The sequence below is a fragment of the Fundulus heteroclitus genome, unplaced genomic scaffold (genome assembly GCF_011125445.2).
Source record: "Fundulus heteroclitus isolate FHET01 unplaced genomic scaffold, MU-UCD_Fhet_4.1 scaffold_47, whole genome shotgun sequence".
Classification (NCBI taxonomy): Eukaryota; Metazoa; Chordata; class Actinopteri; order Cyprinodontiformes; family Fundulidae; genus Fundulus; species Fundulus heteroclitus.
Genome location: NW_023396890.1, coordinates 1,390,158 through 1,404,732, shown reverse-complemented (window position 1 = coordinate 1,404,732; position 14,575 = coordinate 1,390,158). Strand labels below are relative to the sequence as shown.

Sequence of the window (14,575 nt, the reverse complement as noted above, 5' to 3'; positions counted from 1 at the left end):
CATTCTGGAGTAAATGTTCTTGTATTCCTGGTGCACGGTAAACTGTCCTGTTAGATCAGCAGCTCTGAGGCGTAAAATCATTTTTTTAGCTGATAATTAGCAGATCCTCTCAGGTACAGAACACACCGCTCTCAGGAAGCCTCTCTCCCCAGACGAAGGCCGGGTCCATGTCCTCCACGCGTGTTTCGTTGTACTCCGTGTCGAAGGTGAATAAAAGCTTGTACTGAGGAAGAAATAAGAGAAACGATGAAACAGTTTACGTGTCATCTGCATCAACTTTGATTTCCTAAAGATGCGTTTGACTGCTTCGTTTTTTCCAGGGTGCAGAGATGGTAGAAGAAACGAGTTCTGGGTTTGAATCAAAGGGGAATTTTCTTCCTTCAGGCTCAGAATCCCAATCTTAGGCTCCAATATATTCACACCCTGCCACTAAAAACTTCAGCAAGTAGCAGAGAAACTTCTTGGAGAAGCTTCTTGGCGCCATTACTGGGATTCTGGTGCAGCTCTCTCAGGATATTTAACTGATTCACATTGTCAGTGGAGTAAAACACATGCCAAATGTTTTTCTAAATTAGTTAAGCTAATTTAACTCCATTCCATGCTCTTTAAATCAGATCTGCAGTGAACAGGTTTCACTGAATTATTCTGATTATGATCAACCATGTTTGTTTTTGCATGTAAATAGTTCCTTAGCTTAGCTTCTTTTATCTTCATTTTGCTTGATAGTTTAGTTAAGTTTCACTAGCCTAGTAGAGAGGATTAGTTAATCGAAATATTGTGTTAATTCAGATAAACATTATATAGTGATGTTCTCTGGATGTTCATTTTATTTCTGTTATTAAATTCTTGAACTTGAAAAGAAGTTGTCACTCCTTTATTCTATGTGTGTGCAGAGTTTGCTGTTAAAAGCTCGCTAGTGCTCAAATTCATCCGTTGTCTTGATATCAGCTTAAGAGCTGATCATCACCAGACAATACTTGACAGAGGGTTATTTAATAAACATTAAATAACTTTAAACAGTGTATAATTGCGCAACACTATGAACTAAAGACAGCAGGGATGAGCAGAGGAAGCTGCAGCTGCATTCTGACAAAATAACAAGACAGAGGTCGTCTCTGATTGAAAAGAGGCAAGATTTTGTCATTAATCATCTTAAAATCAGGATTTTAAAGAGGAATATTGTGGTGTTTGACCGACATTATATAAAGGCCATCTTGAGTTATTTTGATTTTATGGCTGCAAAATTACGTTTCAACCTTCATGTGGCAGTTTTCCAGTGAGATTTTGCAATAATATTTTAAAGCGAGACAACAAACATCATCTGAATGGACACTATTGTAGTCTGAATTCAACCAATTTAACGACAAAAGCATTAAAATAAATGAATAAGAGGATCTGTTATGAAATGAGCTCCTGTTTACAGAAGCAAAAACCACAGCAACTCATTTAAAAAATTCACTAAAATCTCAAAAACTAACATGACATTTGTCCCGATAGCGAGTTCTGACCCGCATCCTACTTCGTTAGATGAAGACAGATTATTTATTTTCAAATTAAAGCGTGTGCTTGTGAGAAAACAAAGCAGGAGTGCGTTACCTCATTGTTAGTCGTGGTGTAAATGAGCGAAAGGTTGACATCTCTGTCTCCATAGGGGTCCATCTTATAAAGTCCCGCGATTCCTGAGCAGAAAACACAAACACACGGTTCTGATGGACGGTTCTGTCGGGTCCACCGCTGTGGCAGAGAAAAACCCGAACAAGCCTCCGTCTGTCCGCCGCCGCCCAGGAAACCACGACTCCTACAGGCCTGCAACTTCACACCATTTAAAGCAAGCAACCACCAACAAAACCAGCAATCTTTACCCTTAAAGGACGTGTTTCTGAAGTAATTCACATTCACAAAGTCCATTTTCTGACTCTCTGACGTGTTTTTGGCGATGATGTCTCTCATCACTTGTCCTATGTGCAGCACTGAGTCGTGGTAGGCAGCCATGTAGTCGTTCATCTGCAGAGAGGAAACCAGGTGAGAAGCTGCTGCTCAGCTTTAGTCGTTTAATCTCTGCAGAAACGTCGGAATCAAACTGACTGGACTTCAGGATTATTTAAAATGTGTTTGACTATTTTAGCTGTTTTAAGCACCAGTTAGGTGGTTTTCTTATCACCAAATGGGATATGAAGGCGGAGGAAGTGACTGATGTTTACCGTCTTGTTGTCTCTGAGGTCAGAGTTGATGACGTACTCCCTGGTGTTGGGCATGGTCAGCACCAGAACGTTCTTCATCTCTGGCAGCGAGGAGCGGTTGGTGTAGTAGACGTCGCTGCATTGAGGCGGGACACCGCAGTTAGGCTCTGCTGATGGTATTCAACCCATAAATCTGTCTGACAGATTCCAGTTTGTTCATTTTAATAAGAAATCTTCTTCAACCTCTAGGGAGTACCACAGGGTTCAGTCCTTGGACCAATTCTCTTTACTATATTTATGCTTCTGATCAGACAGCATGGGATTGTGTGCTCGCTCAGCTCTGTCTCTGCGCTCACGACTTCAAAAACTGTTCACTCCACCAGCCAATCACAGACAGGTTTTTTTCTCATCCAATCAGAGTATGGATTGCAAATACTGAATTCAGATGGATTAAGTCAGGGGTGTCAAACTCATTTTGGTTTAGGGGCCGCATACGTCTTAATCTGATCTCAAGAGGGCCACACGAGTAAACTCACTGCAAGATTAAATAGAACTAATAAATGTGGACTTGTTGATTTTTATATTAAGTTAATTTCACTTTTACACAATATATTATGAATAACCTCAGCGTTTTTAAGAAGAGTATGTGCAATTTCAACAATACTTTTACTCAGTTAAACATTTACTTGTGCATTATGCATAAGAACTGATCACAGTGATTATACAATGTTGAAAAACATTTATTCAAATTTTTTGGAACTTAAAAACACTGTCCTGCATGACAAAATACATCAAACAGATAAAAATTAAGAAATGATTTGAATTTTTCCACACCTGAAGCTTAATCTGCTAATTAAAACACAGCGCCCCTCGTGGACAATATAGGAGCTGCATATTTTCAATTAAACAAAGTACATGTTTTTTTCAATAACTGTTTTATCATTCTCTTCCTTTTATCTTGTCCACTTGTGAAAGTCAAATCTGATGAGCTCTTTGTAGCATCTTATTGACACATTGCCAGACAGGACACTGGGGAAAATTTGTATTTTTTTTTTTTTTTTTTTATATAATGATAATGCATTTTGCCACAGGGCCGGACTAAATTGTTCGGTGGGCCGGATCCGCACCCCTGGATTAAGTCAAAATGCTGCGGCTTTTGGAAGAAATTACCAAACATAATGGTGGGATTGAAGAAAAAAAGACAAAGAAACAGTTAAATGTTTTAGCCTAAAATATTTAGTCTAAAATATTTCCTTGAGCTACTAAGTGAGGTACAACAATACAAATATTACGCCATAGATTGCAGCTGGGCTGGAGGTAGAAAGAGGCGGTGCTTGATACTGATTTTTGTTTTGGTCTACAGACGATGGTCAAGCACCACCTAGTGGTGAAATATCGGTAATTGTTCCTTTACTATGCAGCAAAGTGCCCTGTGGGGGTGTTGGGTTCTGCTTTGACTCTCTGGCTGGAGCAAGGCACTTGTGGTAGGCCATGAGGTGTGCTGCCTTTACCCATGTTTAATAATAAAGATATATATATATATATATATATATATATATATATATATATATATATATATTTACTTTTGCTTCTTGTTCTCATTTAACTTTGCAGTCCAGTGAAACTACAGTCAGTTAAAGCGAGTTTTTTCACAGCAGCTTCTCTAACCTGCAGCTGCCGTCCTGCAGAAAATATTACCAACCAGTATCATCGTTTCGCTTCTAATTTTCTTAGAGAACCACATTCCTCTACTTTACCGTACATAAGCCCCATTTACACTACCCTTGTTAAACCGAGCCATACCGAGACCAGTCCGAGCTTGGATCAGTTAACCAAACCGAGCCTCGTTCTGACGATCGTTTACACAAAACGCTTATCTCGGTTCCTCGGTTTTCTCGCCTCCTAGTGGTGATCTACGGTACTGCTGCTCTCTGGGATTGAAGGCGGAAGCAGCAAAACAAAACAGCGGCGCCCGTAACATTCAGGATGTTATGCTTGATATTGTGATATTTCGTTGTTTGCGAAGAGTCAGGGGGAAGAAGGTAACCATTGGTGAATTTACTTTAGAGAGTCGGCTTTTTGGGACATGGATGAGACAAACGAACGTCTACTCCAGGTTTATAGACGCAGGAAACAACAACATACACTGAGGTTCATCACGCTGCTAAGCAGAATCATCTCTGGAAACCGTGTGGCACGGTAAGGAAGCTAGTATTATTATGAATGTCTGAAATTTGCCTGAATGGATTGTGAATGAAGACGTGCAGCCAGACACGCCGGAAAACCCGCGGACAGTCAGCTGACTGTAAGGGCATGACGCGGTCTGCTCATGCGCTCTTTATCAGAAAACCGAGATAAAAAAAGAAAAACAGGCGGAGACCTGCTCAGGAACTGGTCTGCAGTTAGCGCGGTCCGGTTCAGTCTGCTTACCATTTACACTCGAGAGTTATCTCGGTTACCGAGCTCGGACTGGTCTTGGCTCGGTTTAACAAGTGTAGTGTAAACGGGGTAATATAGTTTGTTAGAAATAGCAGCAGGAGGAATGAACAGATAAGAGAGAAAAGAGACACAAAAGCGAATGAAAGTTGGAAAACAAGGTTTAGTTGAGCTCAGGACTGACTTGTAAAGATCAATGAGGATAAAGAGGAATTCACTGCTGTCTGCTGCTTTGGAGCCATTTTTCACCTCCAGCAGGTCCGCCACTGAGCCGCATATGATGAACACTGCAAGAAAAGAAAAACGCAGCGAGTTACTGGACAGAACAACAGAGGATGGAGTCAACTCCTCATTTCCATTCAAATTTCTGATTGAAACCAGAGTTAATGCCAAAACCAAGCAGGCTTGTTTTATAGAAGCCTGAAACAACGAAGGGCTTCATGTGCTGAAACATTTACCTACATGTGGTCAGACTTTAAAGGTTAAAAATGTTGATAAAGGTTTCTACGTTTAACCCATTACTGCCTTAACTTGTTTACAATTATATCAAATATTTATTTAAACAGCGTTTATCTGTCGAAATATCCAGATTGCACATTTTAATATAGCTTACATAATAGATATCGATTGAAATATCAATGCATGAATGATGCAAATAAGTGACAATAGGCACAATTAGTAAGGATTTAACGGTTCTCAAAAATCACTGATCGGTCCATGTTTGGGTTTTAAAATAAACTTTGTTACCATTCTGGTTTGCTTCAATCAAGTAAAATACATTAAAATAAATGTTGTTTTTTTACTACTGCTAGCAGTAAACTAATCTTTTTTTTTAATTTATGAAATTAACAAGATTTTATTGTTTTCTAAAACTTAAAAAAAGAGGAAAGTCTTGCAATGACTGGAGATTTGGTTGGCTTTTGTTTAATGAATAAAGTAAAAAAAAAGCAGGCAGCTGATTGGATGCTATGTGAAGCCATTTGGACCCCAGCTGATTGTTCTCCAGAACCAGTGATGTTCAGCTTGATGGGGATCGGGTCAGTAAGTTCAGAGCAGCTATGGACTGTGGTGGTGCTGAAAGATGCTGACATAAAGTTCTGGTTCGGTCCACTTTTCGTTCTCCTTAATGTTGCCAAACTGCAGAGTTCTGTTTGGTTCTGATGCCACTTGTTAAAAGATGTTGCATTGAGCTCTTTGTTCCACATAAACCTTCTGCAGGAATTCAGGTAGAAAACATTTTTTACTTGAGTTAGTACATGTGGTACCAGATGTTTTCGGTACATAAAACCCCTAAAGATTAGGCATAAGAATTAAACAAATTAAAGTCTAGTTAAGCTATAAGCTGTTGTTGAACATATGAACTATGTTTCTGTGCATTGCATTCTGGGTCATCAACACGGCTTTGGAGCAAAAAAACAAAATCACACCTGGATGTCGTTCACACTCTCACCACTAGATGGTAACAAAGTGCATTCAGTGTGATCCATGGTATGCTGCAAATATGCATCAACAGGCAATTTGTCTGCAATAGGACTGCAGGTTTCAGGCGATGTCACGACAACAGCAGATAATGGGTGAAAGTGGCAGCGCTGCAGAGCCCCTCCAGAGAACTGCTGCATTCTCTGTGCACTCAGGAGCGTTATCACAGATCCGTCCTCCCAGCAGCTCTTAGACTCTACGACCATCACTGCTTCCAACAAACGCAGTCGGTTGTTTACATCCCTCCTCTTTTTTTGCACAGCATTTTTAATGTCTTGTAAAAAGTCATGTTTTTTTGGATAAACATACATGCATGTTTTGTACATTTTTAATCACCCTATTCAGCTGCACATTAGAGTGTGAGTATGCAAGTTTTAATAACGGTACATTATTCAATTCAGTTAAATTGTTTAAATTATTTAGCATCAATTCATGAAACACATCATCTCAAGGCTCTTTCCAAAGTCAGACTCCATCAGATCCTCCAGGTTGGTGAGAAAGTTTCCTCTCTAAGGAAACCCAGCAGGTTGCATCAAGTCTCTCCAAGCAGCATTCACTCCTCCTGAAAGAGCGTAGAGCCACAGTGGACAGTCGTCTGCATTGTTGATGGCTTTGCAGCAATCCCTCATACTGAGCATGCATGAAGCGACAGTGGAGAGGAAAACTCCCCTTTAACAGGGAGGAGAACCTCCAGCAGAACCAGAACCAGGCTCAGTGTGAACGCTCATCTGCCTCCACCCACTGGGGCTTAGAGAAGACAGAGCAGAGACACAGAAAGCACAGAAGCTCACATTGACCTAGGAGTACTTTCTATGTTAGATGGTAATAGAGGATGATCTGCCTCCCCTGATGATGTCACAGCTAACAGAACGCCAGACCAGGTGTACCTGAAATAACAACAAACAATGCAGATTGTAGAGCAGTAGGAGAACTCAGCAGAGTGAGAGAAATAGACCCTGATGTCCTCCAGCAGCCTAAGCCTATAGCAGCATAACTATAGAGGTAGCTCAGGGTAACATGAGCCACTCTGACTAGAAGCTTTGTCACAAAGGAAAGTTTTAAGCCTAGTCTTAAAAGTAGACGGGGTGTCTGCCTCAGGGACCAAAACTGGGAGTTGGTTCCACAGGAGAGGAGCCTGATAGCTAAAGGATCTGCCTCCCATTCTACCTTTAGAGACTCTAGGAACCACCAGCAGACCTGCGGTCTGAGAGCGAAGTGCTCTGTTAGGAACATACGGGGTAATCAGAGCTCTGATATATGATGGAGCTTGATTATTAAGGGCTTTATACGTTAGAAGGAGAATTTAAAATTCTATTCTTGATTTAACAGGAAGCCAATGAAGGGAAGCTAAAATTAGAGAAATATGATCCCTCTTGTTGATCACCATTATTTTTTTCTCATATTGTGAAATTGCCCTTACTGTACAGTTTCTTATTATTTCTGCTGTCATATTCTTACTTTTGTGAATATCTGCATGCTTTCATTTAGCCTTTGACTTTAGTGCTGGTATGCAGACAGAGGGAGAACATGTGAAACCTTAAATACTTCCATATCGATAACTCCTGTATCAGCCTTGCCTTGGGAAACCATCTTCCTGATGTGTCCCAGAAATCAACTCACGGTTGCTGGTCCTGTTCTCCTGTGACTTGAGGACCTCGCTCACTTCCTCAGGTTTGCGCAGCACCGTTCTTGTAACGTTTGTGGCGAACCTGCCGTCGGCTTCCAGAGCGTTGATGTACCTGAAGAAGCAATTTAGAATAAACTCCTTTCATTGGAAAGTGGACAACTGTAGTTTACCGTTAAATGTGTTTGAGAAGAGCTCTGTTTCCCCACATGAAGTTGATCCTAGGACCTAAATTAATCCCGGCCTGGATGGGATCCATAATTGATTTAGTGAAATAATCCAAACAGGATTTTTTTTTAACTTTTTTACAGTGCATTGGGGATATATATTTGTTAAAGCCTTGTTAACTGAGTCTTTATCTGATTTCTGAGTGTTAACTCTGTGTACCAGAAGCAGTCCTCCGTGTTGTCGTTCTTTTTGTAGAGATAAGTCTTTTCCCACTTGGGTTTGATGCTGTTCTCCTCCAGCCAGAAGTTGATGAAGAAGTCTGAGATCTTGCGTGCCGGAGGCAGAACCCGCTGCAGGTTGAGGGCGTAGTCACAGGAGGGCCCGAAGCTTCCCGCTGAGATGATGGGCGTGCTGAGGTTGAAGCCTTTCTCTGCACTGGCAGGACAGAAGAAAACCAGAGAATCAGATCCAGTCGGACTCATGGGGGGAAATCTTCAGAAACAAACTGTGGATAAAAAATGTCTCTTACTCAACCAACGGGAACGTGGCAAAGGTGCAGGTTGGTCCGAGCACAGCGCAGCCGAGCTCGCCTGTAATCTGCGGAAGAACACAGCGTTCTCTGAGCTGTTGCTGTTTCACTATAAACCAGGAGCTAAAGCGGGAAATGCAGGAGATGCACTTTGGGTCAGCTCACATGCTGCCGTGTCTTGGATGCTCATAAACATGCCGGGTTTTCAACAATGGCCACCGTCACTTTAAGGAGGTCAGATTTCATGACTTCCCAATCGTTTCTATTATATATATATATATATATATATATATATATATATATATATATATATATATATATATATATATGTTCAGGTTCCAAGCTCCCAGACGTAGTCGTCTGATCTTCACCAGGTTCTCCTCAGGCTGTCTGAAGCTTGTTTAAAGTTTTTCCTTCATTTTCTGCTGACTCGACTTGGACTTGTGCTCTAAACCAGGGGTGTCAAACATACGGCCCGCGGGCCGGATCCGGCCCGCAGAACAATTTAGTCCGGCCCTGTGCCTAAATGCATTATCATTATATAAAAAAAAAATATATATATTTTTATTTTTTTCCCACCCAGTGTCCTGTCTGGCAATGTGGCAATAAGATGCCACAAAGAGCTCATCAGATTTTGACTTTCACAAGTGGACAAGATAAAAGGAAGAGAATGATAAAACAATTATTGAAAAAAACATGTACTTTGTTTAATTGAAAATCTGCAGTTCCTATATTGTCCACGAGGGGCGCTGTGTTTTAATTAGCAGATTAAGCTTCAGGTGTGGAAAAATTCAAATAATTTCTTAATTTTTATCTGTTTGATGTATTTTGTCATGCAGGACAGTGTTTATAAGTTCCAAAACATGTGAATAAATGTTTTTCAACATTGTACCATAACTGTGATCAGTTCTTATGCATAACGCACAAGTAAATGTTTAACCGAGTAAAAGTATTGTTGAAATTGCACATACTTTTCTTAAAAACGCTGAGGTTATTCATAATATATTGTGTAAAATTAAATTAACTTAATACAAAAATCAACAAGTCCACATTTATTAGTTCTATTTAATCTTGCAATGAGTTTACTCGTGTGGCCCTCTTGAGATCAGATTAGGCTGAATGCGGCCCCTAAACCAAAATGAGTTTGACACCCCTGGTCTAAAGCCTTTAGACTCTATCAGTTTTCATAGAGTTATGTTTCTACTATAACTCTAAATATTATATTTGACAAAAATAAATAAATTAGCTTTTGTGAGTTGAAACATATGTTAAAAGATCAATACAAATTTGATAATAGAATTTAATATCTTTTAAAGTAATTGCTAAATGTTCATGTGGTAGAGCTAACCTGGGTCAGGGCTGGATTTAATGAGAAAATGTTTATTTCGCCTATTCAAGACTTCAGACTCGACTTGATCTTGGAAAAAATAACTGTTGTTAACATCTCTGATATGAACAATCAAGAGCAGAAAAAGCAAACTTATGCTAAATAAGTCCATGCCTGATTATATCTGCTGATCTGCTGGAGAGTAAATGAACAAACATCAATGTCCTGTTTGGTGTTTTTTGTTACTGGCAGCTGTTTTCTCAGCCGCCCCAAGCCTGGTTCTGGTTCTGCTGGAGGTTCTCCTCCCTGTTAAAGGGGAGTTTTCCTCTCCACTGTCGCTTCATGCATGCTCAGTATGAGGGATTGCTGCAAAGCCATCAACAATGCAGACGACTGTCCACTGTGGCTCTACGCTCTTTCAGGAGGAGTGAATGCTGCTTGGAGAGACTTGATGCAACCTGCTGGGTTTCCTTAGAGAGGAAACTTTCTCACCAGCCTGATTAATAAGCTGCATTCTTTGACTAGGACAGTGGTGTCCAAAGTGCGGCCCGGGGGCCGTTTGTGGCCCCTGGACTCGTTTTGTGCGGCCCCCAGCTACAGTTCAGTCCACCAGCACAGTTGGTTGATATGGTTCATCCGGGTTGGTTGATTTTTATTTTCAAATATGGCAAAATAATTACAAACAAGATACAGTTGAAAACGTTGTTAACGTTAATAACCATACTTTTATATTTTCTTTTATTTCATAGTAAATAGAACCAATGACTCAGTCGAATGCAGACTTTATTGTACCAAAATCTGCCTTTAATTCAGTTGGTAAAATTGTCTAAATTGAAAACAGACACAAAAAATGTAATCAGGCTCAAAATAATTAGCAAACTGGTTGACTGTATTTTAATAAAGCAAATTTCTGAAACCCTTTTCAAGTTTTAAGTCTACAGGGATTTACACATCCTGTTCCTACAGCGAATCTGGCTAATTTGTTTAATTAAAATATTGTGTGCTGATATTTTGTGAAGTATGTGAAAAAATATTATGTTGGTCATTTTGTTTTTTAAATGTAATTTTTTTTGTCCCTCTTTTACTTTTACCTTGACAATTTTGGCACACGTTATAAATAATTTGGACTCCCTGGACTAGAATCGATTGTATGATTTGACTGATTTGACTTTTCGATGTAAAGTGTCTTGAGTTGCAGCTAAATACATAATTTGAATTAAATTGAATTTTACAGACACATGACACTTTCTGCATGAAGTAACATATTTATGAAGGTGATTCATAGATTTCATGTCAGAAAAGTGCCTTTAATTAGTTTATTATGGCAGCTTTTATTAACAGGCAGACACAGAGTTGACCTCCTGACTTCTGGCGGCGATGAAGTTGATTTTCTGACTTCTCAAAGCTCTGAATGAGCAGCCCAATAGGAAGCCTGGGTACCAACAGAACCACGTGTTTAGAGGCGCATGTGGGCCTCAGTTTACTGCACAATGTATGCATCAGTTATTAATAAAACAAATAATTTGTGGAAGAGTTCCACATTTTTACAGCATATCTGATCCATCCGCCACATTTATGATGATTAACCTCAGTGGCTTTGAAGACTTTGCTTCAGGCTCCACATACTCTGCACTGCAAAAACGGAACTAAAAATAAGTAATATTTTCTTAAAATGAGTGTATCTGTCCTTGATTTGAGCAGGTAAATAAGATGATCTGCCAATGGAATAAGATTTTTGCATTTAAAATGGGAACAACTCATCTCCATCATCTTATTTCAAGTGCAGGATGTCTATTTATCTTATTTTAGGGGTCAAAATACTCATTCCATTGGCAGATAATATTATTCACCTGCTCAAATCTAGGACAAAAACACAAATTTCAAGAACATTTTACTTATTTTTGATTCGTTTTTGCAGTGTGCTGGCCCTTTGGCTTCACCCTGAACTCATAATAGCTTCATTTTTGGAAGCTAGTCAGTTGTTCGTGATTGTGGGAAAAACCCACGATGCTCCAAATGTGCTTATTTACCTTCTTTAACATCCAAAGCAAAGAAGCGGGAGGAGAATGCAGTGACTTACCAACAGTTTCTGAAGTTTCTCCACCGCTTCACAGGGACTGCTGCCGCAGCCTCTTTTGCTGTAGATGGTGGTGTTGAATCCCTCAAAGTTGGCCGTGAGATTAAATCTGACTCCTTCATGGTGGCAGAAACAGAACAGATCGGTTTGTTCATTTAGATCGACTCCAGGCAACAAACATCGCTGCAGATCTAAATTAGTCACACTTCTCCAACGTTTCCACATTTTGTTTGGTTTCTACGTCGAGCTTTCGACAGAGCGACACAAAGTAGCTCACAACTGGGAAGTTCTTCAGAGAACAACCAGCATGAAGACCCAGGAACCCAGCAGACGGGTCAGGAAGTTCTGGTCCAGTTTCCAGCAGGTCAGGTTCTACAGAACCTCCCAGAGTTCTGATCATCATGTGGACCTGGAGAGAGGATGGACCACCTGCAGACCTACCAGGACATGGACGTCCACCTGGACTGACAGGCTGGACCAGGAGAGCATTGATCAGAGAAGCAGGAGGACCATGGTGGCTCTGGAGGAGCTGCAGAGACCCACAGCTCAGGTGGGAGAATCTGTCTACAGGACATGTACCAGTCATACCGTCCGAGTCTATATTTTAAGAATGGGTCGTCCTGTTTGTAGTCTGGCACAAGACATGTTGGGTTTGTGGAGGAGAACTTAGGGCAGAATTGATGAAGACAAGTGAAAAATCTTGTTTTAGTTGAAAATGTACAACACAACCTTTTAATAACCGCGCTTTGTTTACTTTACAGTAAACAGGATGACATCTATCCAACGACTGCAGCCTCAGAATCACCAGAATCTGCTTTTAATCCAGTTATTCACTTATTCAGAATGACCCAGATCCTGTTCCTAATGCTGAGAATAGGCAACATTGTTTCAATCGAGCCTGAAAGAATTTGCAAACTGGGCAATCATTAGTCTTTAAATAGTTTTTTTAAACTTCATTTTTAAAGTTTTTGCCTTGCAATAATTTACTCATATCTACAAATAAATATCTGATTCATGTGTTTAATTAAACTATTGCATGCTCATATTTTGTGGAACAAATAAAATAAAAAATCACAAGTTAATTTTCTATCATATTGTAGTTATATTTTTTAGCACTTGTGTATTTTTCACAGCTTCGGCCAACGTGACAAAAAGTTTGGACACCCTGTCTTAGAGGTCTACTCACAAAGGGTTGCAGCTGTAGCTGCATCAAAAAGTGGCCCTACTGGCCTTTATTTTTTTATCATTATTAAACATGTTGTGATTACAGGATAAATTATTGTAGTTTACACCACCGTCTGGGTGAATACTCGATTCTGATTGACTGCAGGGTGTCCGTTAAAAAGTGTTATAGGACATCCGCAAAAAAAGTTCTGGTCAAATAGCGCTGCCTGAAACTTTAGACTTTCGTTACCTTGGCAACGCGCCCCAACGAGAGATTTTAAAAATCTCCGCTTCTTGTCAAAAACTTCCAATTTTAAAGGTGAAAAAAACATTAACGTATTAATAAATGATTTAATTTTTATCTATTTTGTAAATAACCGTGGTATAAACGGGATAATGTCCTTTGAGGTGTCCATTATCAGAAATTAATGGACTCTGCATCGTACATTAATTTCTGATAATTGACACCTCGTCAGGCCTTATCCCTGAAAAATATTAGATGTGATATAAATCCAATACATCTGTGTGTGTCAGCCAGGAAAGGAGAAGAAGCAGAAAAAAATGATTTTACCTTCAGCCCAGAAAGTAAAATCATTTTTCTCCTAAGGCAACCAAAATCACCTTAATTTTGATTGTTTAAAGCTAAGCGAGTCAAGCCAAGCACTATAAGCGTTTTTTTTTTTTAACATGTTTAAAAATGATGGAATATTTCCTTGTAGATTTTAAAGTTATTACTGGAAAGCAGATAATAAAATTAGACAGAATAATTTTTATCTTTTAAGTGATTCTGACTGTAATTACTGGTGCTCTTGGAGGCCCCCTGCTGGTGTGGGGGTCCTAAGCTGCTGCTCAGATTGCTTCTGCCTTGGGCCGGCTCTGCTGTACACCAACTGTAAACAGAGAGCTCAGGGTGCAAAGGACTCTCGTTAACAGCATGATAATTTATTGCTCCAACCACATCGTAGCTTATCTGTTTTCCTGATGAAATGGCACTGCTTGAATTATACTGCTTGGTTTGGTAGATTTGTCAGTAAAAACAGAAAGATAACAGCTGATAACATCTAAAAAAAAAAACACTCTGAAAAAGTAAATTCATTTAAACGTTGTGGTCAAACATCTGAGCAGTTTTATCTCTGATTGTCTCCTATAAAGACGCAGCAGTAAACCTGGAGCCAGCTACTCATTTACAGACAGTCGGTGAACAGTTTCTCTTCTCATTTACCTTCTGCGGCGCTAATAGCCGCATCTTTCTCTATCGCCGCCAGGATTTCTCTCTCCACATACTTCAGGCTCCAGGGAGACTCCTCGTCCTCCAGCAGGATCACGTTGATGGTGATGCCGTCCACACATTGTGCGTAGCTTCGACACGGAGCTGCAATCACCCCCAAGCTGTACAGCAGCAGCCACCAGCTGGAAGGCCTCATCTTCACCTCTGAAGGCGGATAAATGTCCGATCCACCACAAAACAGGCGGATCCTGCTTGATCCAAATCCAGGTTTTCCTCTCCAAGTTGTTTGCTTCTCAGGTTCACACTTCCTCGGTTCCTCAGAGCCGCCCTGTCCTCGGCGTTCCTGTTAATATACAACCTTTG

The 14,575-nt window shown here is 40.1% G+C and overlaps 1 protein-coding gene across 2 annotated transcripts in view; it reads right to left on the bottom strand.

The window, feature by feature from the left end:
• The window catches only part of si:ch73-139e5.4 (heat-stable enterotoxin receptor), a 27,144-nt gene extending 12,569 nt beyond the window's left edge, over window positions 1-14,575 (bottom strand). The window contains exons 1-10 of one of the 2 annotated variants that reach the window (XR_004929547.1): window positions 14,207-14,575; window positions 11,824-11,936; window positions 8,417-8,484; window positions 8,107-8,322; window positions 7,716-7,834; window positions 4,801-4,903; window positions 2,202-2,316; window positions 1,863-2,004; window positions 1,597-1,679; window positions 127-223 (exon numbers count right to left, since the gene is read on the bottom strand). Coding sequence is in view for 1 of the 2 variants with exons in the window: in XM_036132019.1 (XP_035987912.1) it covers window positions 127-223; window positions 1,597-1,679; window positions 1,863-2,004; window positions 2,202-2,316; window positions 4,801-4,903; window positions 7,716-7,834; window positions 8,107-8,322; window positions 8,417-8,484; window positions 11,824-11,936; window positions 14,207-14,408 (1,258 nt within the window). In the remaining variant the exon portion in view is untranslated. The remainder of the gene's footprint in view (window positions 1-126; window positions 224-1,596; window positions 1,680-1,862; window positions 2,005-2,201; window positions 2,317-4,800; window positions 4,904-7,715; window positions 7,835-8,106; window positions 8,323-8,416; window positions 8,485-11,823; window positions 11,937-14,206) is intronic. The other variant, XM_036132019.1, reaches the window with a different exon arrangement.